Here is a 24,544-nt window from a genome sequence, read left to right as displayed (position 1 = left end):
AAGTTGGACTCTTGAGGGCTGAAGGGCCTAGTCTCCCTGACACAAACCCTAAAAAGGGAGCAAGTCATTGCTCTGGGCTCCCCTGATCTGGAAGGTTTCTCATTCTAAGTGGGCTCTGGAAACCACAAAAATTTCCCTGTGCCTCTGTGGGGAATCAGGGAAGCATGGAGAAGTTGTATCTACTCACTCCATCATTATTCATGATGTTGTATATAACGTTTTTACAACTTGTTTATTCATTCAAGGTAAAAGAAAGTAAAACTAACTTTAGCCAAACCCTAGTTTGTTTTGGGGGTCTGGCAACCACCATAAAGGTTTTGAAATACCACACTAATAAGTACAATACATTTAAAAAAAAAACCTCTTTATTCGTTAAAACATTATTGGCACGATACTTCTCATGTTCATTCTCATCAAATAATAAAATTTCCACTTTCTGTACTCAATTCTTAAGAACCTGAGAGATTAAAAATGTATTTAAATAAAGAACTAAAAGGAAGAGAATAAAAAACTTGGAAATTTATGGTAGATAAATTACTACACAAGAGAAAGTACTTTTCTTATTCATGGAAATGTTGATGGCACAATTCTACTGAAACTCATACATATTTACTGCTTAATTTACATATTATCTTGGTGGAAAAATAGTATTCTTTACTCTTTCAGTTTCCTTATGCTACAGTACATATAATTCTAGAGTGATATCACTTAGGTGTTATACAAACTTTGGTAGGGCCATGAACAGGTCAAATCTAGAGTCAAAGGTGCTTCAAAGACTCCAAGAAATGATTTTAAAACAAACTTAAAAAAACATGTATTGGGTCATGCCCATGGTCCATCCAAACTGTATCCTGTCTCTGACTATGGCAACAGAGAAAGGGCTATAGACCTTCATGATATCACTTTAAAATGGATTGGAAAACACCCTGTCACCCCACTCCCACCCAGATAATCCCAGCCTCTTTCCATAACCCAGATAAGCCAATCATCTGTGTATTAATTCAAATTTTTCTAGAACATTTATAGTTTATATGTGGATCATTACTTTATTAAATTTACTGCCTGTATTTAGAGTGGTGTTTTCTTTATTTATTCCTAATACCTTAGTCAAACAATTAAGGGAAGCATCTAGAAAAGCATTTTAGAGATCAAGAGTTTCCCTTAAAATATGAAGACATGCCAAAACTGGGTTAGAAAATATAATTATACATTTAAATAGTTACATTAAACCATAATTTAATCCAAAATATACACCATAGTATGATCTAACTCTGCAACTTTCAGAAGATTTATTAAAAATGCAATAGTACATGGATTAAAGTGGTGTCATTTTTCTCTCCTGTACCTCTGTGACTACAGATTTAACTTCATTTAGAGATGATCTCAAGAGTCTACTTTTCAGGCTCTTCATGAATGTGAGGCTCCAGCCAAGAGGCCTTCCTGGCTTCCTTGATAAACCCTGACATCTAATTTCTAATAATCTGAGATTTGGTGATAAAGTCTCTGTTTTCTTCATCTGTATGCTTCATAATTTGATTCAGATTTTACACGAATGGTAAAAATTAAACTATTCAGTCTGAGTTGAGGGAGCTGGAGAGTAAGAAGATGGAAGGATGCAAAAGAAAGATTTTTTTGCAGATTGGCTGTGTTTCCTTGGAGGTAACCTGGTTGGGCTAATTCCAGGATTCTATGTAAGGTTTAAAAAAAACAACAAAGAAGCAAAGTTGTAGTTGCATAATGTCGGGCATTGTAGACCGTCTGTGTTGCAGCTAAACTATTACAGCTATATTTATCAATACATTTCTACATATCTCCATTACTCACAAAGTTTACTTTAAAATAGGCTACTGAACTGGACTTCCCTCACCGCAGCATCATACATCCATCAGCTAGAGATGATAGCTGAGCACAGGTATCTGTGCTGGCTGATTTCTTGAGGCTTCTCACTGGTTAAACTATCTCGGACTTTAACTTGAGCTTTGCCCACTTCATGTAGACACAGCCTGCATCTGATGTGCTGTTTCTATTGACCATTTAAATACTAATCAGTAGCCAATTCCTCAGGGTGGGAAGATTCTTCTCCAGCCACTTAATATTTTTGGATATGGTTTCCAGAACAATTTGAAAAATTTCCAGATGTGATCCTTGGGCCTTAAGAGATTCAAAGAACAGTTTCACCTGAAAAATAAGCAAGAAAAGGATAACTGACATGGTTCATAAAACACTTCCTCTTCCAAAGGGTTTCAAAACAGCTTATATATAAATTACACAAACACAGGCGCAAGCATTTCTTTGCCAATCTCTGAAAGGTTATTTTCTTCTTCTCTTTTTTGGGCATAATTATTATTTCACTTTACCTTCAAACAATAGATAAAATAAGACAGGAATGACAAATCTTACAAGTGAACACACTGTGGGTAAAGAAGTTAAGAGATTGAGCCAAGGGCTTCCCTGGTGGCGCAGTGGTTGAGAGTCTGCCTGCTGATGCAGGGGACACGGGTTCATGCCCCGGTCTGGGAAGATCCCACATGCCGCGGAGCGGCTGGGCCCGTGAGCCATGGCCGCTGAGCCTGTGCGTCCGGAGCCTGTGCTCCGAAAAAAGAGATTGAGCCAAGTCATAGAGTAAGCAGTGATCTGAGATTTAAGTACTAGAATTCTGAATTTGCTTGTAAAGTAAATAAATTTGAGATTTATTGTGGAAAGAAGATGTAAAACACTAGAATGCTTTTTTAAAAAAAAGTAGAATTACCAAAAAGAGTAACTTTGTTAAAAAGACCTTTATGCACTCTTCCAAATTTCAATATAATCACTCGAGTGATGATACAATATGAATGAAATAATACAAAAAGACTCATCCCTCAAGTATAATTTCCATCTTGAATGCTATGAACATTAGTCCTATCCCTTCCATTTACTTGCTATGTGACATTGGACAAACAGCTTATTTTCTTTTAATAAAATAACAACTTCAAACCAGATTGCATCTAAGTTTACTTTCAATTCTACAGCTTGAACATTTATTTTTAAATTGTTAGCAATATAGAGTCACAAACCTCTTGCAACTCATCCTTGGAAGAAAAGTGAGATGTTGTGCCAGAGATGATCATTCTTATGGGAAATGAGCCCAACTCAAATCTGAAAATAAAAGGAACCTCATAGATTTAAGTAATAGAAATAATGACCTTATGTTTATAACATGCTATATATTTAAAATATATAACATTAATAACTATATGATAAATTTGTGCCTTGCAATGGATACTATTAATTACCACAAGAATAACTCATATTCATCCAGTAAAATCTGAAAGCTATGAAATTTATCAAATTTGACCATAAGGTTAAAATGTAAATAAAGCTTTTTTTAGGAAATATGACCAATGTTTATGTTTAAATTTAAGTTTATATTTAAAGCAGCATTCTCTACATTTTTGATTATACACTCATCAATAAATATTTTTGACCAAGAATTTCTCAATATACATATTTTTATTTATGAATTATATGCATGTACTATGTTAAAGGTAAAAAGGAGAATTTAAGAGCATAAGATAACAAATAATACATGTAGTATTATTTTCTTCTTGCACTGTAGGGCATTGTCTTACATACTTCCCCACCTCATTTTGGACACCACTGTGTTTATACATTATGTTTATTGGGCATTGTTTATTGAACTCTCATTCAAAGCCACAGATGGCATCCTTTACCCCAGTGTCTTATATAGAGAATTTGTACCACAGGTCAAAGAGATTCATGCTGTAAAGCAGAGCATAGATACATCTCAGAAATAGTCCCAAGTCTGGACTGTGCACCATGGTTGGGCAGGAGGATAATTTCCAGTTATGAAATAAATCTACAGCATTGCAGAAAAGTCTGACCATTTCAGGAGGGGACAGACAGTCATGCAAACAACCAAACCAATGATTCCAGTAAGGTCTTTAAGGAAAGACATTTTAAAAAAGCAATTTTTTAACTATTCAGTCTCATGTAGATGTCAACCCCTTGAAGGTCCGGGAGTGGGGTAGAAATGTGCTTTTTACTGACAAAAAGCTATCTGTGAGGACTCTGAGTCCTTTATGGCTAAGAAATGATAGGGAAGAGGAACTGAGGATGACTGACATCAGAGATGCTAACTGATACAAAGATAAACAGAGCAAATTGCACAGCTCTTTCATTCAGGGTATTTTCCATATAGTTAATAAGTGACATTTTGGATTTGGATGAGGAATGGCTGAGCACTTAGCAGGAGGTTTGTTGTGAGAGAAAGCAATGCCATCCTGTACATTCCAATGGAATCTAATCATTGTTGGTTTTTCTGGGACTCTTCTAGGTTCAGGAGCATACTGAGTGAGCTCTAGTTTTCCCCAAAGTTGAAACCCCAGAAAAGACTCATAACCTATCCAGTTTTGGAGGGGAGCTCCCAAAACATTTCTGATTGAATTTCTTTTATCTACTCCAAGCTCTCCACTGTGCCACCTCCCCAGGGGAACTGGAAATAGGGATTATTTCTCTTCAGAATTCCTGAAGTTTTTCCCCCCCAGTGTTTGATGTACTATATATGGCTTCAATGTATTCTTCAGGGTTGGGGAGAGAGCCAGAAGGGAATGGGGGGATGGGGCTGATGACTGGATTTAACTCAGCTCTTACTTGTTCCCAGCAATTCTTCATTGCCTGGGCTGAGTAAGAGAAATCTGTTTCCCATTCCCTTTATTTCATTCCTCTCACTTATACCTGGACAGGACAATTTGGGCTAGTGAGTTTTAAAATTGACAGACTTCATCAAACTATTTGAGTAAAAATGGTATCACTGGGATCATTTGGTTATACATGGTTTTAGGCAACTGAGATATCTGGGTGGAAGAACACACACTGGATGTAAACAAATACCAACTTTTTAAGGAGATGGATCCAATTTTCTTTTACAAAATTCCAGGCTAATTGCTGCCCCTTTGGATTTCTGGCAATTGCATGAAGAAGAGCTGCCAAGTCCTGTGTCTTGATAACCTTTCCTTCCATTCCTAGTTCAATTAACCTGAAGAAATAAAAATCACTTAATTTTTCATGGTTTGTGTTTTACAATGGAAATTAACTCAGGCTATCAGTATATTAGAAGAATCAGAGAGAAAGAGGCATGACGAAAGTGTGATGTACCAAAAACAGTAATAAAGTCTCTACTGGCTAACATTTTTACTATTCCAATTAAACTTTTACTTTTTTCTAGAAGTAATTTTATTCACTTATTATTTCAAAGAACTTTGATTAGCATCTTATATACATCTTGTATTAGCATCTTAAAATACAAGATGATTAGCATCTTGTATTTTGTACAATAATTTTCTGCCAAGGTTCTGAAAGTAAAACATAGCTATTTGTTTACTATCAATCACATGTTAATAACTAAGGAATATCTGTTTTGCATTTTGTCAATATATATTTTTGGAAGTAAGGTCAAAGCGGTTCAAATTCTGATTCAGTTAGTATTATATGCCTTTGAAATTGGTGGCTGAAATTTTAGTATCTTCCCTGAATATGTGTAAGTTTACTTTTAACAATTTAGTTAAATTCACTTACTTCATTAACTTTTCCTGATGTTTGCTGGTTGACAATGCATACAGAATTTTGTTTTTTTCAGCACCTGACAATGACAGTTTGTATTGCTCTAAAAGGTAATTCCATCCTGCTGTTGTTTGAGCACCCACGGAGTACACAATCTTTAAAACATCTGTTGGGATACTGTAATATTAAGCACAAAAGTGAAAAAAAACTTCTATGAAAGAAAAAATTCTTTTTTTCTTATTATGATTTTAAATTGCTATAACAGAATCACCCCTGAGTTATTTCCAGTACCTAGCATATTAAACCTTTTTTTCTGGCAAATTTTTTAAAAAATATTTTATGTAATTCTACTTTGCAAATTATTTCTGGTTTTTTTTCCTCCTGATGATAAAATGTTAATAAGGATAATAATCATAAAAATGTAAACTACTTGGAGCTGAAAACAGAAAGTTGATGGAATGAATAAATAAAAAGGTGATTTCTGAAATATAAATGCACTCGTTTATATAGAATTCTATCATTAAATAGCATATATTGGTGCTATATGATTTTTTTATAAAGATTATTACCTGCTGCTTTAATGTCACACTAGGAGTATGTTCTAGCCTGTCTGAGGGTTATCTGACTCTCTAGGTGTAGAGAATTATATTTTAGCGCAGCTGTTTAGAGTTCAGTCATTTTATAATTCTGTAAAACTGATAAGATGCAATATTATTAGTTTCTGTCCACCTAAAGAAGACACCATGGTTTTGGGGTTTTATTGTCCTATAGGATACTAACTAGTTTTGATTTTAATTTGGTTATGATTTTTAATTCCAAATATCATTAGATCAATAATAAATGATATTCATATTGATGGTGTGGAATAACCAAAACACAGAGAAGTAGGGATGGGACAGGAAATTTGTATTTATCATGCAGGGACCATAAGATTGTACTAGTCTCTATACAACTTATTTAACTGTCAAAGCTACCCAGTGAGATAGAAAAATTATGCTAATTTTTAAAAAGTGGAAATAAAGCTTGGAAATGTTAAGTAACTTGCACCAAGCTGACATACTAGCCTTTTTGGAGATGGGATTTAGACCTATGGTTCTAATACTGTGCTATTTCCACTGTACTATATGTATTTAAATATCCCAAGAGACTTTGAGTCATAAAACAAAAAGTAATTAAATTACATTCCACGTTATTTTGTTTTAGTGTGTTTTACTGTACAAATTTATAAAAATTGGTAACAAATAAATTGTAAGTTCCTTGAAGGTAGAACACATAGTTGCTTTGTTCACTAGTTTATTCTTAGCACCAAATGCAGTGCCTGGAACATAGGCAACAGGCAAAGCATTGTATTTTGAATTCAAGAATGAAGTAATCAATTAATCAATAAAAGGAAATTCCCCTTTAGGATTAATACTAGTGCTCTTGAAGTTTAGAAAAAAGAAACCTACAATATATGATTATGTGTTCTTGATTACAAGCTTAAATGAGATTTACCCAGAAATTTTTCATAGGCATAGCATCCTATTCAACAAGTTGAACCATTGTATCTACTGGACTTGAGTTACTGCAGGTAAGATCATCCCTCTTATAACTAGCAGAAAGACAGAATAATATTCTGTTGTGTTATAGGGCAGCAGATGTTTATATTTTAGCCTTACTCATACAGTTCATTTAAACATGAACAAAAAGAAGAGAAAGATATAGCTAAAAGAAATTTTTGTTCTGAAACTGATTTTAAGCCTAAATCCCAAAGAGTGAAAAAGTCCAAAAGGAAGAAAATGAATTACTTTTTTTTAAAGAAGAATTCAAGAAAAGATTTCAAAAAGCTCACTGAGATTTAGTTATGTGGAGATAAATTATAATAGCATTTCATAACAATTTGGCAGAGGGAAAATTGACACCATTGCTTTACATGGTACTAAAGTTGTGAATTATTTTTTCTATTATAAAAAGGAATTTTCCTTAATTCATATACAGATTTGATTTCTCAAAACATCCAACTGGAGAGTTAGAGTTTTAATAGCAACAATATAAAATCATGTGTTGGACAGAAATCAAGGCTTACATTGAAAAGATCGTGGCGTCTTTCAGTACTTATGGGTTGCAGCTGCTAAACTAAACTGCAACATAATCCTTTTGATCACCAGGCATCTACTTGATTACAACCACCACTGGAATCAATTTCGCCACCATACACATCCTTTAGATGGCCCAAATCATCAGTTTCCTATCGAAGTTGAAACTTGGGGCTAAGGCTGGGGTGTGGTATTGGTTAATTGGTTAATGAAGAAGTAAACACATTTTAAAAAGGCACGCTCCTCCCCTTTTTTTAGTTTCATCAACTGATCACTGGTGTTTGGATTGCATAAACATTTCACATTGCTTTTTACCTTTAAAAGGCATTACTCTTGGAGATTGGGCAGCCGCCCTGCCGGCCTCCACCCTCTGGCCATCTTTCTGGTACCATGCTAATGTTTATTAGCTCTCCCCTACAGGGACTTAAACCTCACTTCCCACAAAATCTATCCAGCACTTGCTATGTGGGAGCATGAAACAAGGGTATGTAATTCCCAGCATGTTTTTTTTTTTTTTTTTCTACCCTCACTAAAAGGTTTTAGATCTAATGTCTTGCATGATCAAAGACTTTTACATCAAAGTGAAAGGAACAGGGTTTCCCTGGTGGCGCACTGGTTGAGAGTCCTCCTGCCGATGCAGGGGACGTGGGTTCGTGCCCTAGTCCGGGAAGATCCCACATGCTGCGGAGCGGCTGGGCCCGTGAGCCATGGCCACTGAGTCTGCACGTCCAGAGCCCGTGCTCCGCAACGGGAGAGGCCACAACAGTGAGAGGCTCGCGTACCGCAAAAAAAAAAAAAAAAAAGTGAAAAGAACAGAAGTCCAGATTTACTTTAATTTTCCACTGGATTCCATCCACTGAGAGAAGAGTTCAGTTGCCTTCTGGATGCAAGGAGCATGGTTCAAATAACAGTCCAGCTTCAAGAGAGCCGAACGAAGCCTTCTGTCCCAGACGGAGCCCTCGTCGCGCCAGCTTTGCATGTCAATCACTGGCTTAAAATACTGGAGAAGGTAATGCTGCAGAAAGCATAGGATGGTTTACAGAAAGGCTAAGTTTAGTTCTTAACCCAGCTGTCACTCACCCATCCAAAGGGTTCAACTCTAAACTGTCTGCATGAACCTTTCCCAAAGCATAGAACTACTTATCTCTATATTTTGCTTCTCTTTTTCTGGCCTCCACCTACCAGAGTTAGTTTCTCCATTAGAAGTACAATTTAAGCTTGGTGCTTTGTGACCACCTAGAGGGGTGGGATAGGGAAGGTGGGAGGGAGGGAGACGCAAGAGGGAAGAGATATGGGGATATATGTATATGTATAGCTGATTCACTTTGTTATAAAGCAAAAACTAATGCACCATTGTAAAGCAATTATAATCCAATAAAGATGTTAAAAAAAAAAAGAAGTACAATTTAATTTCCTATCTGAGGTGGGAATACCAAGTGATATAAGATAAAATCACCTTAGGAGGGATGTTTTGCTTATGATCCTGGCACCTACCTCTTAGGATGGTGATGACAAGGAACGAGGGACATCTAACTATTAGGTGCTTAAGTGTTGACTGTGCTATCAGCCAGTTTCCTCAGATTCATCAAGATTTAACCCCAAGAGTTCACACAAAACAGAACAAGTCTCACTGATCCTCCAGGCACTGTGTATTTTACTTAATGAATTTTCTGAAAGAAACACAAACCTTGAGATTTTCAGTGACATCTGAAATATTCCTTCTTTCCATGATGTGGTAAAATAATTCTAGGTATTCCAGGCCTTTGAGAAGTGCAGGGATGCTTGCTTCATGTTGGAGATAGCGAGTCAGGTCAAGGGCTTTGTCTAGAGTCAACCTTCCTGCACTGAGGTATAAAACAAATGTCAGTGGTTTGTGCATATCTTACAGTTCTTAACATTTTAAATAGTAAAACAAATATGATATAGAGAGCAATAACAGAAGCGGTTCATTATATTCAGGGCATTTGGTTTAAATCCTTGTTCTGCCACTGACTTGGGCAAATTAACCTCTCTGGGCTTCAGCTGCTTCCCCAATACAATGGGGATAGTAAGAGTATCTACTTTAGTCCTCTGTTGTAAGGTTAAATGAGTTAATATAGGTAAAGTGCTTAGACTAATGTCTAACACAAATAAGAGCTTTGTAAATGAAAACGAAATAAATATTAGTTAATATTAATGTTTAGTACCAAATAATATCAAATTTTCATATATTTGTCATTCTCTAATTGCCTAATGTGTGGGTCTGACTTGTTCCTCCAAGCACATTTGGAACTTTGAGGACAGGTGCCATGTCTTTTATTTCTTTGGTGTCCCTCCTAGAGCCTAACAGAGAAGCAGCACTTATCCTGAGTGGGTCCAAACAAGGATTTTCATTTTTTTAAAGAATCTATTTAGATTCTAAAGTGATATGCCTTCTCTACATTTTCCTTTAATGAGAAGAACAAACAACAAAACTATTATTCTGAATATCAAAACATTAGGATCTCTTCTGCAGAGGAAATAAACCATTATACTGTCACTTTTGTAAAGTGGTTTTCACATGTGTTTCTGAGAAGACCTGTGTCCCTGAAGCATCTATAAACCATTCTTGCCAGCATCCAACTCCCAGATTAAGCATAATAGTTTTATATGGAAACAGATTCCAGAACAAAGATATCTGTTTTGAATTTTTCATTAATATAATGCCCTATCTCCTATGGGTTTTTTAAATTTTAAATTCTCATCTAAAATGAGGGAACTGAAACTAGAAAGAAGTGACATTAAAAGCAAGCAACTTTTGTTGTGACTATACTCTTCTCAGCCACAATGACATACTGCTTTAAAACAGACTTAACAGTAAATTTTCCAAACATTTCATCTGAAGACAGAGGGCTGGACCATAATGCTCTATGATTTTATGGTCTGCTATATTTTTTAAAAAACAAATCCACAAAATGTCACTATTCCTGCCCACATGTGTAAGTGTCATAGTACATGGTGCAGTAGATAAGTACAAATATAGTCACAACCTTTAAAATTTTAAATCTAGTGCACAATCCATTCATTACTTTGCTCACATTGGGGAAATCAATATGAAACTGGTAGAGAAATTAAGGAAGAATTGGCTGCTTATGTTTATTCTTCTTTAGACTTTCCTGGAAAGACAAAGTGTTTTCTTTCCTTTTTCCCATTTATCATCAATAGAATAATATGTAGAATAAATCAGGTCAAAAGGTCTCCAACAGAAAAAATATTAAGGATCAGGTGGAGTATTATGCATTGTAAGCGTTTCCTATTCTAAGAATTTCTGTAATGTACTCACTTTATTCAGTGTGACATAGTATTTCCTTTCAGATGCTATAAAGTATACTAAGAGGATCAGTAACAGGAAGAAACTAGGTATTATATTCTAGGGTTAAAATTTTAAAAAGAATGTTTAACACATAAAACTCATTTTATATTAATCTTGTTTTTCTTTTTAGCCCAGTCTAATTTATTTTTTACTTAGACAAATGCCATTATTTACTCTTATATTTACCTACTTTAAAACATTTTCATCTTAATATTCATTTAAGAGGGACTCCTTTTCTTTTTATAAAGTTATTATTTAATAAAAAACCAGCCCCTCATTACCTGCCCTCTGCTTCAATCAATGCACAAAACGTCATCTGAATGTCTGTTTAGCTTAAAAACTAAACCCACATATAAGCATATACTTCAGCCCAACAGGAAAAAGTCTATCTACTTATGTACATAAGGTTTCAGCTAAATGGTACCTTTGTAAAATAAACTGTATTCCTGAGGAAACAATTTGGGGCTTCTTTTTATGGTGTTGGACTTAAAGAAATAAATAATTTACCTGTAAGGAAATTATGGCTGTCATTTTAATTCCACCCAACTCAGAGGAGATCCAAGTCTTAAATTATATTTAATAATAAGTATGAAAACCCAATTGAAATGAATATGCATTCCTGGGTCAAATTCTGTCTCTAAACTAAATGTGATCACAGATTACATCCTTTAACTCTTAAATAGATATTTCACAAAGAAGGGAAGGAAGAGATATATATCACCAAAGCAAAGTAGCAAGTAAAAATATTTAGACCTATTATGAGATGTTTAAATTGTTTTCTTATATAATTACTTTAATTATAAAAGTAATATAAACAAACTACAAAACAATTGGAAATTAAAGGGAAAAACTCATAATTTCATTACCTTACATATTTACTAATAGCACTTTGGAATATTCCTGTTTTTGTTTCTCTCACTTTTAGCTTATTTTTTTTCATGTAACTGCAAACATAATAATACCTAAGCTTACATTCTGCTTTTTTTCCAATTTCACATTATTTGAAATGCATTTTTCTATGTTATCACTTCACCTTCCCATTCAATGAATGATCTTTTAAACAATTTATATTAGATAATACTAATAATGCTAACAGCTACCATTTATTGAGCATTTATTACTGTACTTAGTGCTTTATCTACATTATCTTAAGCAATCCTCAAAACAACCCTGCATGATAGACATTATTATTATTGGAGTTTTAAAGACAAGAAAAGTTTTAAAGACTAGAAAATTTAGGCTTAGAAAGGTTAAATGGCTTATCAAAGGTCAAACAATAAGTGAAGAGGTAGTACTTAGTTGATTAGTTTTAAACCAAAATTTGTACTCAGAAGTTCATTAACCAGTCTACCTAGTAAAGAAATGATTGCTTTCCCACTGATGCATCAGTAACTATAGGGTTCCTTCTGCTAAATTTACACTACACATAAATTTAGAGGCTAGAAACAGCAAAAAAGACTTTGCAACTACTTGAAAGATTGGCTTTCATTTGCTGAGTTGTCAATATTCTTCCTTCTGCCTGGTCTTAAATTTGTAATCTACCTTCTTTGCAATCTGCTCAGAGTATCTCCTTTAAGCAGACAAACCTCCCTCAACTAATGATAATCCACTTCTCAGCTAGTCTATCATGCATCCACTCAGACGTAGGATAGCTATGCTACTATGATGCTCCTGAGACCTATGGGACTGAGGATTAAGCTCTCAATCCTCTCACTTTTCTAACTAGGGAACTCTATTGTACAGAGAAGCTGTGTCTGAGAGATGTCTTGCTGGTTACCTTTATGTAATTTGACCTAAATAAGGATCGGAAAGGAAAAAATATGTCACACTGAATAAAGTGAGTACATTACAGTAATTCTCAGAATAGGAAAAGCTTACATAATGCAAAATACACCACCTGATCCCCAATTTTTTTTCCATTGGTGACCCTGTGATTTATTCTACATATTATTCTGTTGATGATAAATGGGAAAAAGGAAAGAAAACACTTTGTCTTTCCAGGAAAGTAAAAAGAGGAATAAACATAAACAGTCAATTCCTCCTTCATTTTTCTACCAATTTCATATTGACTTCCCCAATGTGAGCAAAGTAATGAATGGATTGTGTACTAGATTTTAAAATTGTAAAGGTTATAACCATATTTATACCTTTTGTCCAACAGATTACATTGGTATTTGGTGAAACAGCAAGCTACCAGCATAAACAAATTTAAAATCTGAGGTCAAAAGCTTAATAAAGGCCTGGAGGGTCCACCATAAGTGAGTGAAGCAGGCCCCTCATGTGTACCATTTAGGACTTTGGTACATAGGAGAATGTAGGCCTGACCCCAAAGGAAGATCTGCCCACTCTACACTCCTGTATGGTTGCCCTGTGGGAATGAAGGCCTACAGTTGCCAAATTTTCTCATTATTTAAGAGATTCCAGAAGTCAGGATTTCTACATAAACTTCTCCATATTTTAAAATGTTGGATTAAATTTTTAAATGCTGGATGGGTCAAAATACTTTATCAGTGGGTAAGCTGTGGCCTAACAGCCTGTATTTGACCTCCATTCATATCCATATCATGTGAATGATTAATACTGAACGTTTGCTTTATCTGGTGATAAAGCAGTTATTTCCTATGAAATCAGATGAATTTTTGCATTACCTTACTAGCTGAAATGCATCATGAATCAGACTTATTCTGTCCTTAGGTCTGAGAAATGTGTGGTTCTGATTCAGCAGTGTAATGAGTTGGTCCCATCCATGCCCCTCATAGTGGACAATGTAGTAGCCATTTGAATCCACATTGAATTTTACCCAACTGGTCTTCTCAGGTAAATCCAGAGTATCTAGGAGGAGAAAATTGGTATAAGTATTTCCTTATTGACATGCACACCAGGAACATCTCCAAAAGTGTTAGTCTCCATACTATTTCTCCATACTATTACTAATAAATAAAGGAGAAGACAAAGTTTTGGAAGACTCAACAATGATCCTTATTTTCATAGTCTGCTGGATGGCTTATTTTGGGGATGACGACCTTATTAAATTAATAAATAAACTAATTCCTAGGAAAAGGACTGATGAATTTGTTCTCAAAAGCAGTCTATGAAGGTTTAAGAGGCATGCAAGGGCCCAGTGAGCCAGATGATGAACATGACTGGAATTTGGCTTGATTTATTGGTGGCCTTGTCTCAAGGTTTATTTACTGCTCATTGAAATATGTATATGTAAATAGGTGATCCATTTGTCCAGTCCTTATTTTGGGCAAAATAAGGACTGTAGGCTGAACACGACATTATGATGGCAACATTCTCAAATTTCAGTGATGTGTTTAAAGGGGAAATTAAAACTGTATTATTTTTAATATGACAGACATTATACTAGGTGGTAAGATAACATTACCATATTCTCTCAAAAGCTCTGTGAGGCTTAATCCCCATTCAAAATAAGATGAGAAAACTGAAACTCAGAAGAAGTTAAAAAATTTTCTTAAGGGCACACATCTAATATGTGACAGAATGAGGATTTGAATCCAGAGCGAATCAATTCCAGAGTGTATGCCTTTATCCACTGAACTAGTATGTATTAAAAGACATAAGATAGGATGCCATCATTTCTTAATATCAATATAAACCTATCTCTAAGTGCTAGAAGCACAAGAGAACTTTCCACTGAATAAAAAATTCAGACTTTCTAGCTAAAGGGTTCTTTTAGTAACACATATATGGAAAAATGAGAACTTCCTCAAACATATATCATTCATTATCAGATTGACTTACAGTATCTTTCCTCCAAATATCTCAGAACATGTTTAATTTCAGAATTAAAACAGCTATTGGCTAGTTAGTTCATTACCTGTCTTTGATTTCAGAACGTGTCTGTGAATTGCATTAGAGGAACTTGTGGAATAGGTCACTGGGATATGCCAAAGGTACCTATGTTAGAAAGTAAAGACTGTTACAGACTAAATTAATGGCCATTTCAATTTTCACATCATCAGACTTGGATAGGCTGTAAAAGACACCTAATCACTCATCCTTCACACCATCATAAATTTTATAGGCTAAGACTAGCAGATCCTTGGGTGTGCAACATTTCTTCCATAATGATTATGAAGGAGCAGCAACGTATACCTAGTTGAACTGTCACAATTACCCGTGCCATTTGCTGTCCAAATATCATACCACAACAAGTTCTGCTGATTGTCTTCTTCTAAGTAAGAGAAAACAAAATCAATCTTCCTTTCATATTTCCAAAAATTATGACAGCCTGATATTAATTCAAATAACTGAACCAAAGCTGTAGGAAAAGCCCTCCAAGGTACCGATCTTACTCCAGTATGATTTTCTACTTAATCCTTTTGTTCAACAAAGCTACCCACATTCAACCCCCCAACTGCTAAGTGCCTGCAGCAGTGTGTCAGGATCTGCACACCAGCCAAGTCCAGACAGCAGAGAAGCAGAATGGATTGGAGGAAAAGGCCTCAGTTACTTTTCAATGGCCCTACTATGGTAAATAACTGAAATTGGCTATTTTTTTCTGACTAACTTTCTAGCAGCTTCTAGAACTCATTTCATCTATCACAGTAAGTCATATTAGCTATAGTAATCCTGTAAAATCACATGCTTGAAAGTACCAATAGGTATAAAACAGAAAGAATAGTAACTGAGAATGTGCCCAGTAGTCTTCAGAAAAATATAAAATAGTGAAAGAAACAGCAGACACAGACTCGATCTAATAAAGGGTCAAAAGGGATAATCTACCTGCTAATCCAGAGAGTACAGATAATTAACAAAGCAACTGAAAAATTTATACAAATTGGTAAAAATAGACACATAGATATCACCAAGACTTAATGGATCGAGATTCCTGGATGGATCTTGACTCTAGAAAGAGATTTTTCCAGATAAACATATCTGGGAATAAAGAGAGGAAGAGTAGCATTTCATGAGTTTGGATAAGCATGGATCAGAGGATAATAATTTTATAATAGTAATCTAAATACTGTTTCAGGTAGAGGAAAAATACAGATCATTGCAGTAGATATTTGTTATTCTGGGCCAACCACACTACTGAACTCTCTCTGCTGACATTTTGATAAGTTACAGAATTATGAGTCCTGTTTTTGCAATAGTAAATCAAACATTAAATTTTCCAGCCTGTGTTGCCAAGCTTCAAGTTGTTTAAGCTCTCTGAAGTTCAGACTTCAGAAGGACATACACAGAAATGGAAGATAAATGGCATAAGAGTTGCTGTTGGATCGAAATAGACATCTGATGACACAAAAAGGGAAAACAGTATATCCTATGTGTTAAAGGCTTTGAATTTGCTTCTGATTCTCAGAAAAATTCTAGAACTGTTATTAGACAGCTAGATCCTTGGGAAAAAATAATAATCAAAAGAGCCAGCATGGATTCACTTGGATTAATTTCATTTCAATTTAACCTCATTCATCTTATTGATAGGGCTAATAGATCAGAGGAAGGTGGACAGTGTTGTATACCTTGATTTTAGTAAAGCCTTTAACAAGTTTTCTCAGGACAGATGACAGTGTGGGTAATTGGATTTGCTTTTATTATTACCAGGAACATCATGTTTTAAGACATTACGTTTATAGTCTCTTACTGAAAAACAAAAGAGAGAGGAAGGTCTTAGCATCTAATTTATCAAATAGGGAATGCCTTTTCTGATCAGGTGTATAGCTGTCATAACATTTCCTAGGTATGGGCCAGTCACACAATTTATTAGGGCCCAGAAGTCTAGTATACAGTCAGGGTATATTATATTAGAAATATTACCGACGACCTTCTGCATCAGAACTGAGGTTCTAAAGGTGGGCCCAGGATTACTAAGAATGTGCCCCTCAACAATGCAGTCTGAGCTGATATCAAGGCTAGTTTAGGCCTTTGAGTCCTGTGTAGAAATAGCACCCCATAAAATTGCCAGAGAAGCTGAAAGAAAGCTAATGTGATCACGAACAAACTGAGATGAGGTAAACTAGACCGACAGAAGGAAAGCAGTCACCTTTCCTGCAGGGCCCCCCATTCAGGATCCTCTTTGAACACCCCGTTCAGGAAGCGCTCCTGCTGCAGTCTGAGTGAATTCCCTTCTCGGTTAACCACCACGAGGGGGATTCCTTTCTGCAGAGTCCATGTAGCCATCATCTGCTTCACCTCCATATTTTCCCGCAGAAAGGTGAGCTGAAATGACAAGTGACTTTGGTAACTCAAGACAGAGGAGAGAAGCCAGAGAGAGATGAGAAACTTCGACCTCATTGGACGCTGGAAACATGGGTGGGACAGGAAGTGGGGACTCTGGCTGCAATCTCCCAGGGGAGCGATGTGGAAACTAGAATGCTGCCCCTCCCCACGCTGCCCAGGGCTGCTCTGCAAATTACCTGAAGCAGGGACGTGTGTGGGAGCTTGAGGGTTAACACAGGGCAGGAAAGGTCAAGAGGAAGGGCTTGAGACTGAAGCCTCCCTTTCAAAACAGAAAAAAAAAAAAACCACCATAAAACCAAAAAACAAAAAACTACTCTCCATTTTATTAACGACAGAATCCAGAGAAGTGGCTTAAGAAGAAATGTCTCTCTTTAGGGAAGCTTTTTAAAAATTCCAATAGAACAATATTATATCAATAGAAGTATACAGAATGGAGAACAAAACCTCTAGCTTTTTAGCTTCTGGTATGTATTGCTGATCACTGAGTGATGCTGAATCTCCCTTTAGAAACTATAATTGATGGGATTACCATAATGCTTTTTAAAAAGTTTGCCTTTTCTTTTTTCCATGATGACTTTCTTTTCTCTTTCCTAAAATGCTCCAATAACTTCCCAGAAGTAAACAAAAAGGGCCTCAAGAAAGACATTCACTCTATTTCCAAACTTAACAGATTTGGTTTGGCATTTTTCAGAGCCTAGAGGATGCCAGTGCAGCAGTAACCACTCAGAAGAATTTTGAGCTGAGATATTTTTAGCTAGCAGCGGGGTTGTGGGAAAGCTGAATTATAACAACAAAAATATAGTAGTAACAGCGTCACCCCCCCCCTAAATGGCCTGAGCATTCTTTCTTCAGGCAGCTTTGTTTCAAGGAAAACTGTGGAGTCTCTATTTCTCTCCAGTTATTTAAAGGGACAGTTGGGCGACTTTACGCACTCACTTTGGGCCAGGCGATGAGCCAAATCTCTTCTACTCTACAAGTCTCTTTCTACTTACTGTGTTACTTGTTGTCTTGGAATCGGAATAACAAAATCCACCAGATGTAGAATCACTTTCTAAACAATCCTATAAAACAAGAGTAAAAGAGCACTGCCATTTTGGACACTGATAGTTGGCTGAATATGCATATTAGATATGAATGCAGACATTTATTAGCATAGATACATGAAAATTTAATTCATCTAAACATGGTAATAAGCACAGCAATTCATTAAAGAATACATAAAATTTACTTTTTTTGTTTTATATGTATAATTGATGTTATGTGACACAATGTTGAGTTAGGTATTCTCAGGAATTTATCATTTTCCTACCACAGTCTCTTTTTTTATTTTTGGCTGTGTTGGGTCTTTTTTGCCATGCACAGGCTTTCTCTAGTTGCAGCGAGCGGGGGCTACTCTGGGCTTCAGTAGTTGTGGCTCGTGGGTTCTAGAGCGCAGGCTCAGTAGTTGTGGCGCATGGGCTTAGTTGCTCCGTGGCGCGTGGGATCTTCCCAGACCAGGGCTGTAACCCGTGTCCCCTGCACTGGCAGGCGGATTCTTAACCACTGAGCCAACAGGTAAGTCCCCCACAGTTTCATTTGGCATCAGAAGGGGGTCACCTAGAACTTAGGACCTTTAGGGGAAGTTTGGATGGGAGACTTCCCTGATAACTAGGAAGAAGTTGTGATGTAATTGAAAGAATGAATACTGGACTTAGAGTCAGAAGACAGATTTTAAGAAATGACTACATCATTCACTTGGTATATGGTCTTAAGCAAATCTCTCCCTTAGCATTAGTTTTCCCATCTGTAAAAATGGGGTAAGAATGCCTACCTTACCTTCTTGAGATGGTTATAAGCATGAAGAGACAAAAATTAACATAAGATTGCTCACAGTTAACCTAAAAGAATCCTGTAATTATTGCCCAAATATCTCCTTTAGTCCACTTTACACCCACTACCCACACCAAAGACAGATTCTTCCTTGCTGAAAAAAGGCTTGGTTGATGTCTACACACAGAGACACATACACAAGTACACATCATAGCAAAGGAGAGGGAGAAGGAGAGGGGAGAGAAAAGCAATGTAATGCTTGTTGTTGACAACCTGAGGGAGAATTGTGGAGAAAGAACATCTGGATCAGCTGCAAGAGGTGATGAAAATGGATAAGGAGAATCTTTATAAGTACTACAAAGGATCGTGTAATTTGATCCCCTTTAGGGTTTTCAAGAAATGGGGGTAAAATGTTTGAGCTACTTTGAAAAAAATTTTAATTATTGCATTTGTCTCTTTAACCACAAACTCACACATAAGTTAAACCTTGAGGGTCCAGACTTAATAAGGGCACAGAAAAATCAAATGAGATAATGCACATGAAGTTTCTTTTTAAACTGTGAAGTGCTATACAAATATTGAACAATATTATTACTGTCCCTGGGACATACGTGTTTATAAAGGAGAGGGGACCTCTTCTGTGTACAATGACTTAGGGTTCTTCTACCTGCAGGCACAAGCTCTTCCAGTTCATTACTTCTATAACAAAGTATTGTCCTTGCATTTGAAAATCTAAGAATATTTTAATAATTATTAGAATCATCTGAGTTGACTGCATGTTTTCTCTGTTTTACCTACTATACTACGTGAATCCCAATGACAGAGAGACCATATGTTCTTTAATCAATCATTAACTGATTATAGGGTCAATAGAATGCTAAGGGCCTGACATGATTCTTTCTCTTAAGCAAATTTTGTTTATTATTATCATTGTTATTATTGAACCAATGGAAACCAATAAAAGAGAATGTCACTGGATGGAACAGATTCATAAGTGCACTTCTAGGCATTCAGCAGAAAGGCAAATCAATGAGGGCTGGAGCTGTCTGTAAGGAGGAGGTGAAATCTCAGCTAGATCTCAAAAGATGGACAGCACCTGAATTGTTGGAAAGAAGAGAGAGCCCTTCAGGTAGCAAGAGCACTAGAAACAGAGGCATGACAGGGATTGAACAGGATTTCTTCCTATGAGGGAGGAGGTGTGTCTCACTCAACAGAGAATACAGGCTGGGAAATACATTTGAGCAAGTAGAGTTCAACCTTAAATTTGGGAAGAGAAGATCAGGTGTTACATGAAGGAATTACAAAGTTATGAAAGATTTGGAAAAAAAGACAAAAGTGTAGGGTCAACCATAAAAGGGAAACCAAAGAGAAGGAGGTCAAATATTGTTGCCTGACAATGTAACTATTTATAAACCTTCATAATTAGCTTGTCATTTTTTAGGCTTAACAGCAGTCTACTATAACTTAACAGAGGACTTACATTTGAAAAACTGCTCCACAAATCATCATTCTTAGCATTTCTATAGCTGAACTTCTTTAAGTAGTGAATAATTCCTTTCTTGAATTTCTCCTCACTCAGAAAATCCTTGAGCATATTCAAAATACAAGCTCCCTAAATTACAAATAAAAGCAAAGAAAAAAAAGATAAAGGAAAAGGTAGTATATGTTTTTAAAGGAAGCTTATATTTTATGGAACATGTGTAATGTCTGATAAATGAACAGCAAATAAAAAGTGAAACAGGTAGCAATAACCTGGCACCAACAACTTAAACTGTTGATGTACTGGCCTCATTATATTTCTCCCAAAAGCAGAGCTTCCACTAGTCCACAGCATTTACTACCTTTTGATAGGAAACAACATCAAACATTTCCTGTATTTGAGTAGAGGTTTCTGCTTGATTGGAGATAGGATGGGATGAATTTAATGAATCTCTTTTAATTACTTCAAAACACATGTACAGAAAATCGTCATCCTAAAGAGGAGAGAAATTTTTTTTCAATTTCTATTTGACATTCTCAAAGCAATAGGAAACACGATAGGTTTTATAAGATATTCTCAGAAGTAGGTATTCAATATTTCTTACAAGATGTTTCTTTCCCCTTATATATTCCCCTTTCACCAATTCTCTATTTTGTAAAGGTATAAATTCGACATTCCCTCAGATGCTGCCTGAATATTTACCATGAGCCAATCCCTTCGATACAAAAATAAAACTAAGGTTCCCATTTAGTGAACACGTGCTGTGTGCTAGGATCTTACATCTATCATCTGCAATCCTTTCAACACCCTGCAAGGGAGATGCATTATATACATTTTACAAGTGAGAATGTATGAAGCTTTGGGATTAAACCACAGATTCAGCACACAGCAAATAAGAAGACACTGACTTTGAATCCATGTCTGTCTGTAACTGTACTGGACCAAATGTCTACCTCAAAGAGCTAATTATCCATTACTAACTACCTTGATATGTGCTGTTCAGACCCTCTTGTGCCTATTAAAAAAGACATGTTTGAAGAAATCTTTTCACACATTTTGGGGAAATTAACTAACCCTTTGGAAATTCTGGAGGAGTGTGTCCCCAGTCATGCTCAATTCAGGTTACATGCCAACAACTCTGCACAGGATCTATAGCCATGGGCATTGTTTTGTCCTATATCATTGTATATGGACAGTGATCCTTTCCTCTCACCCCACATACACAGCTGTATATTTGTGCTATTTTCGCTATCTATCCACAAACTTTAGGGTGAGGGATTTATGTTGACTGCTCTCTAAAACCTCCAGTGTCTCATCCAGTTCTATCATCTGTGTTATGTGCCTGCCACCCCATTCATATGCTGAAGCCCTAGTCCCCAGATTGTATTTGGAGATAGTGCCTTTAAAAGGAGGGGACTGAATTAAAATGAGGCCATTAGGGTGGGCCCTCATCCACTCTGACTGGTGTAAGAAGAGGACATTTAAAAACTCAGACACCAGAGATGTGTGAGCACAGAGGAAAGACCATGTGAGGACACAGTGAGAAGGCGGTCATCTGTAAGCCAAGGAGAGAGGCTTCAGAAGAAATCAAACCTGCCGACACCTTGATCTCAGAGTTCTAGCCTCCAGAACCGTGAGGAAATAAATTTCTGTTGCTTAAGCCACCCAGTCTGTGGAATTTTGTCATGGCAGCCCTAGCAAACTAATACAACCTGCTTATACAAAACAAAACACCGTAGATTCAATGACTCAATGCTATGTTCTCTTTGGCATTCTCTAAAAATTTTAGTAGTAAATTAATGATTCCTTAGGGCATACAGTATGACATACAAAATTGTGACTTACTAGTTGTAGCTCTGGATATGTGACGTTAACAGAGATATGTTCCATGTATGTTGCAAAACCCTCATTGAGCCATATATCATTCCACCATTCCATTGTAACCAGGTTGCCAAACCACTAGGAGGAAAAAACTCAGTTATTAGAAGGTAAACAAATATAAAAAATTATTAACTATAGCAAAAAATATAATGGGTGGTAACTTCTTTCTTTTAGTAGCTGAGGCCTCTTCTCTATCTTTGCTACCCTTTTCTCTCCGCACAGCCTCCTTCTACTGATTTCCCTGCCTTCGCCTCTCTCCACATTTTTGCTTCCTTCACTTCTCTTTCTTTGTGTTCATATTGTCTCCAACTCCCCAACTTCCACTATATCCTCGCTATATTTCCTAGATATTAGATTTAATATTAAGGAAGAAAATGAAACATTTCGTAGGGTACATTTTGCACAATAAGTATAATCTCACCTTGTCATTGACTTATGGTGATGGTCTAAGGAGAAATATAAGCCAAAATATTTTTGGTGAAGTCACCTTTTTATATTAAGTAGCAGGTACTTAAAAGGATAAGAATTCATTTAGGACTTTCAGATTGTTACACAATATTAGTGATGACCAAATTTACTTGCTGTCCTCTGCCCCAATTTACTTCTAAGGATTAACTTGGCCACTAAGATGAATAAAAGACTGAGATTTAAATATATATAAATAAAATTAAAAGGATGAAAAAGACAATCTAAATAGAAATTTACCCTTGACCTATATTTAATCTGTAACACATTTTAAATATTATTATTTTTATGTATTATTATATTTTATCTATTTGGCCTTTGTCATATTAGTGTGTATCCGGTTTATCTATTTTAGGATTGCAGTCTCCAGAAGGACTGGAAACTTAAACAATAAGATTCTAAGATTCACAAGAGCCTTGTTACAGTTACAGAACACAAATCACTAGATCTGTAGCTTCTAGAAACAGTTCAAGCTCTATACCTTTTCTTACAGCCCTCCTATCATATTGCAAGTGGGCTCCAATCTTCTGAGGGGGTTCTGTGAGAAGGGACAGCGGGTGTTTCCTCAGTTTGAGAAGTGATGAACACAAGAAGTACCAGCTGGTTATGGTCATTTCACCAGTCAGTAAAAGTAGTTTATTCATTCATTCAGTAAATATTTGTTGCGAATCTACTATGTTTCTGGCTCTATACCATACATTAGAAATACAAAGATGTATGTAAGATAGCCACTGCCTCAATACAAATGGTGGAGGTCAACTGGCAGGCATATACATGCAATAAAGCATTATTGGCACTATGATCTATGTCTGTACAAGGGACAGAGAGATTCCAGAAGGAAAAAATCAGTTTTGCTGGGAGAGTGTGTAGAATAACTGGGAAACGATTCATTTCCTTAGTCTTGCAAGGGTCCTCAGGAATATTGGAAGTGGGGTGTGCTCTAAGCAGATCAGGTAGCAGGAGCAAAAACACAGAGGAATGATACAACCTCACCTGTTCAGGTAATGGCAGGTAGTCTGGGATGGCTAAAGCTAAAGGTGTCGTTCAGAGATGAGGCTGGAGAGGTGGAGGCAAGCCGGGTCCTCGGGGCCTTGTTTGCCACGCTATGGATCCTTTACTCACCCAGGCATTGAGAGTCTTTGCCAGGGTTTTACGCAGAGGAGTGACATAGTCATATGGAGATTAATGGGGAAACAAAATAGTCAAGGTCACTGGGGCCTGCTGCTTCAGCCCTGAACACTGCGTCCCCATAAAAGAGAAGCTATTAAAGGAAGGCCTTAAGGGAGGATGGAGCCTCAGAAGTAGAGCTCTCTGATTATTTCGTTATGAACATTGGGCAGAAAATTAGGAATACCCAGACTCAGTTAAGTGCTTTAGAGCTTCCAGAGACTAATGATCCAAACCCCTAAGATGGGCCAGAGGGAGATGCTAAACCAGAGGAAGCTGTTCCTATGTTCTCAAAATAAAGTGCTGAGCATGGCTCTTATGTAACTGGGTTCTTAGTTTGCTGCTTAAAAGAAAACAAACAAAAACAAACAACCTCCCCTTATTATTATTATGGTCATCGTAAAGGATAAAGTTAAACATTTAAAAATAAGAGATTTTACCAGCTTCTACAATGGAATGATATTTGCCTACATGGTAAAAGAGAGTTTCCGGTGCCTTTAATAATTCACTGCATAATGGGGAATTTTCAGAAATGAAATAGAGTGGAAAAAGTCTCTGATATCTGTAGAG

General features: G+C 36.3%; 1 protein-coding gene across 1 annotated transcript in view; it reads right to left on the bottom strand.

Moving 5' to 3' along the window:
• Window positions 1–550: 550 nt before the first annotated feature.
• ERAP2 (endoplasmic reticulum aminopeptidase 2) overlaps window positions 551–24,544 on the bottom strand; it is a 39,388-nt gene continuing 15,394 nt past the window's right edge. Inside the window, exons 7-19 of the mRNA XM_060091822.1 lie at window positions 22,307–22,420; window positions 20,823–20,954; window positions 20,462–20,593; window positions 18,165–18,233; window positions 16,976–17,151; window positions 14,807–14,886; window positions 13,614–13,797; window positions 9,322–9,478; window positions 8,465–8,649; window positions 5,575–5,736; window positions 4,895–5,035; window positions 3,054–3,135; window positions 551–2,178 (exon numbers count right to left, since the gene is read on the bottom strand). Of these exons, the coding sequence (XP_059947805.1) occupies window positions 2,035–2,178; window positions 3,054–3,135; window positions 4,895–5,035; window positions 5,575–5,736; window positions 8,465–8,649; window positions 9,322–9,478; window positions 13,614–13,797; window positions 14,807–14,886; window positions 16,976–17,151; window positions 18,165–18,233; window positions 20,462–20,593; window positions 20,823–20,954; window positions 22,307–22,420 (1,758 nt within the window). The 3' untranslated portion in view covers window positions 551–2,034. The remainder of the gene's footprint in view (window positions 2,179–3,053; window positions 3,136–4,894; window positions 5,036–5,574; window positions 5,737–8,464; window positions 8,650–9,321; window positions 9,479–13,613; window positions 13,798–14,806; window positions 14,887–16,975; window positions 17,152–18,164; window positions 18,234–20,461; window positions 20,594–20,822; window positions 20,955–22,306; window positions 22,421–24,544) is intronic.

The sequence above is a fragment of the Mesoplodon densirostris genome, chromosome 3, assembly GCF_025265405.1.
Source record: "Mesoplodon densirostris isolate mMesDen1 chromosome 3, mMesDen1 primary haplotype, whole genome shotgun sequence".
NCBI classification, from domain to species: Eukaryota; Metazoa; Chordata; class Mammalia; order Artiodactyla; family Ziphiidae; genus Mesoplodon; species Mesoplodon densirostris.
The sequence above is the reverse complement of the archived record's forward strand: the minus strand, read 5'-3'. Positions and strand labels throughout refer to the sequence as shown.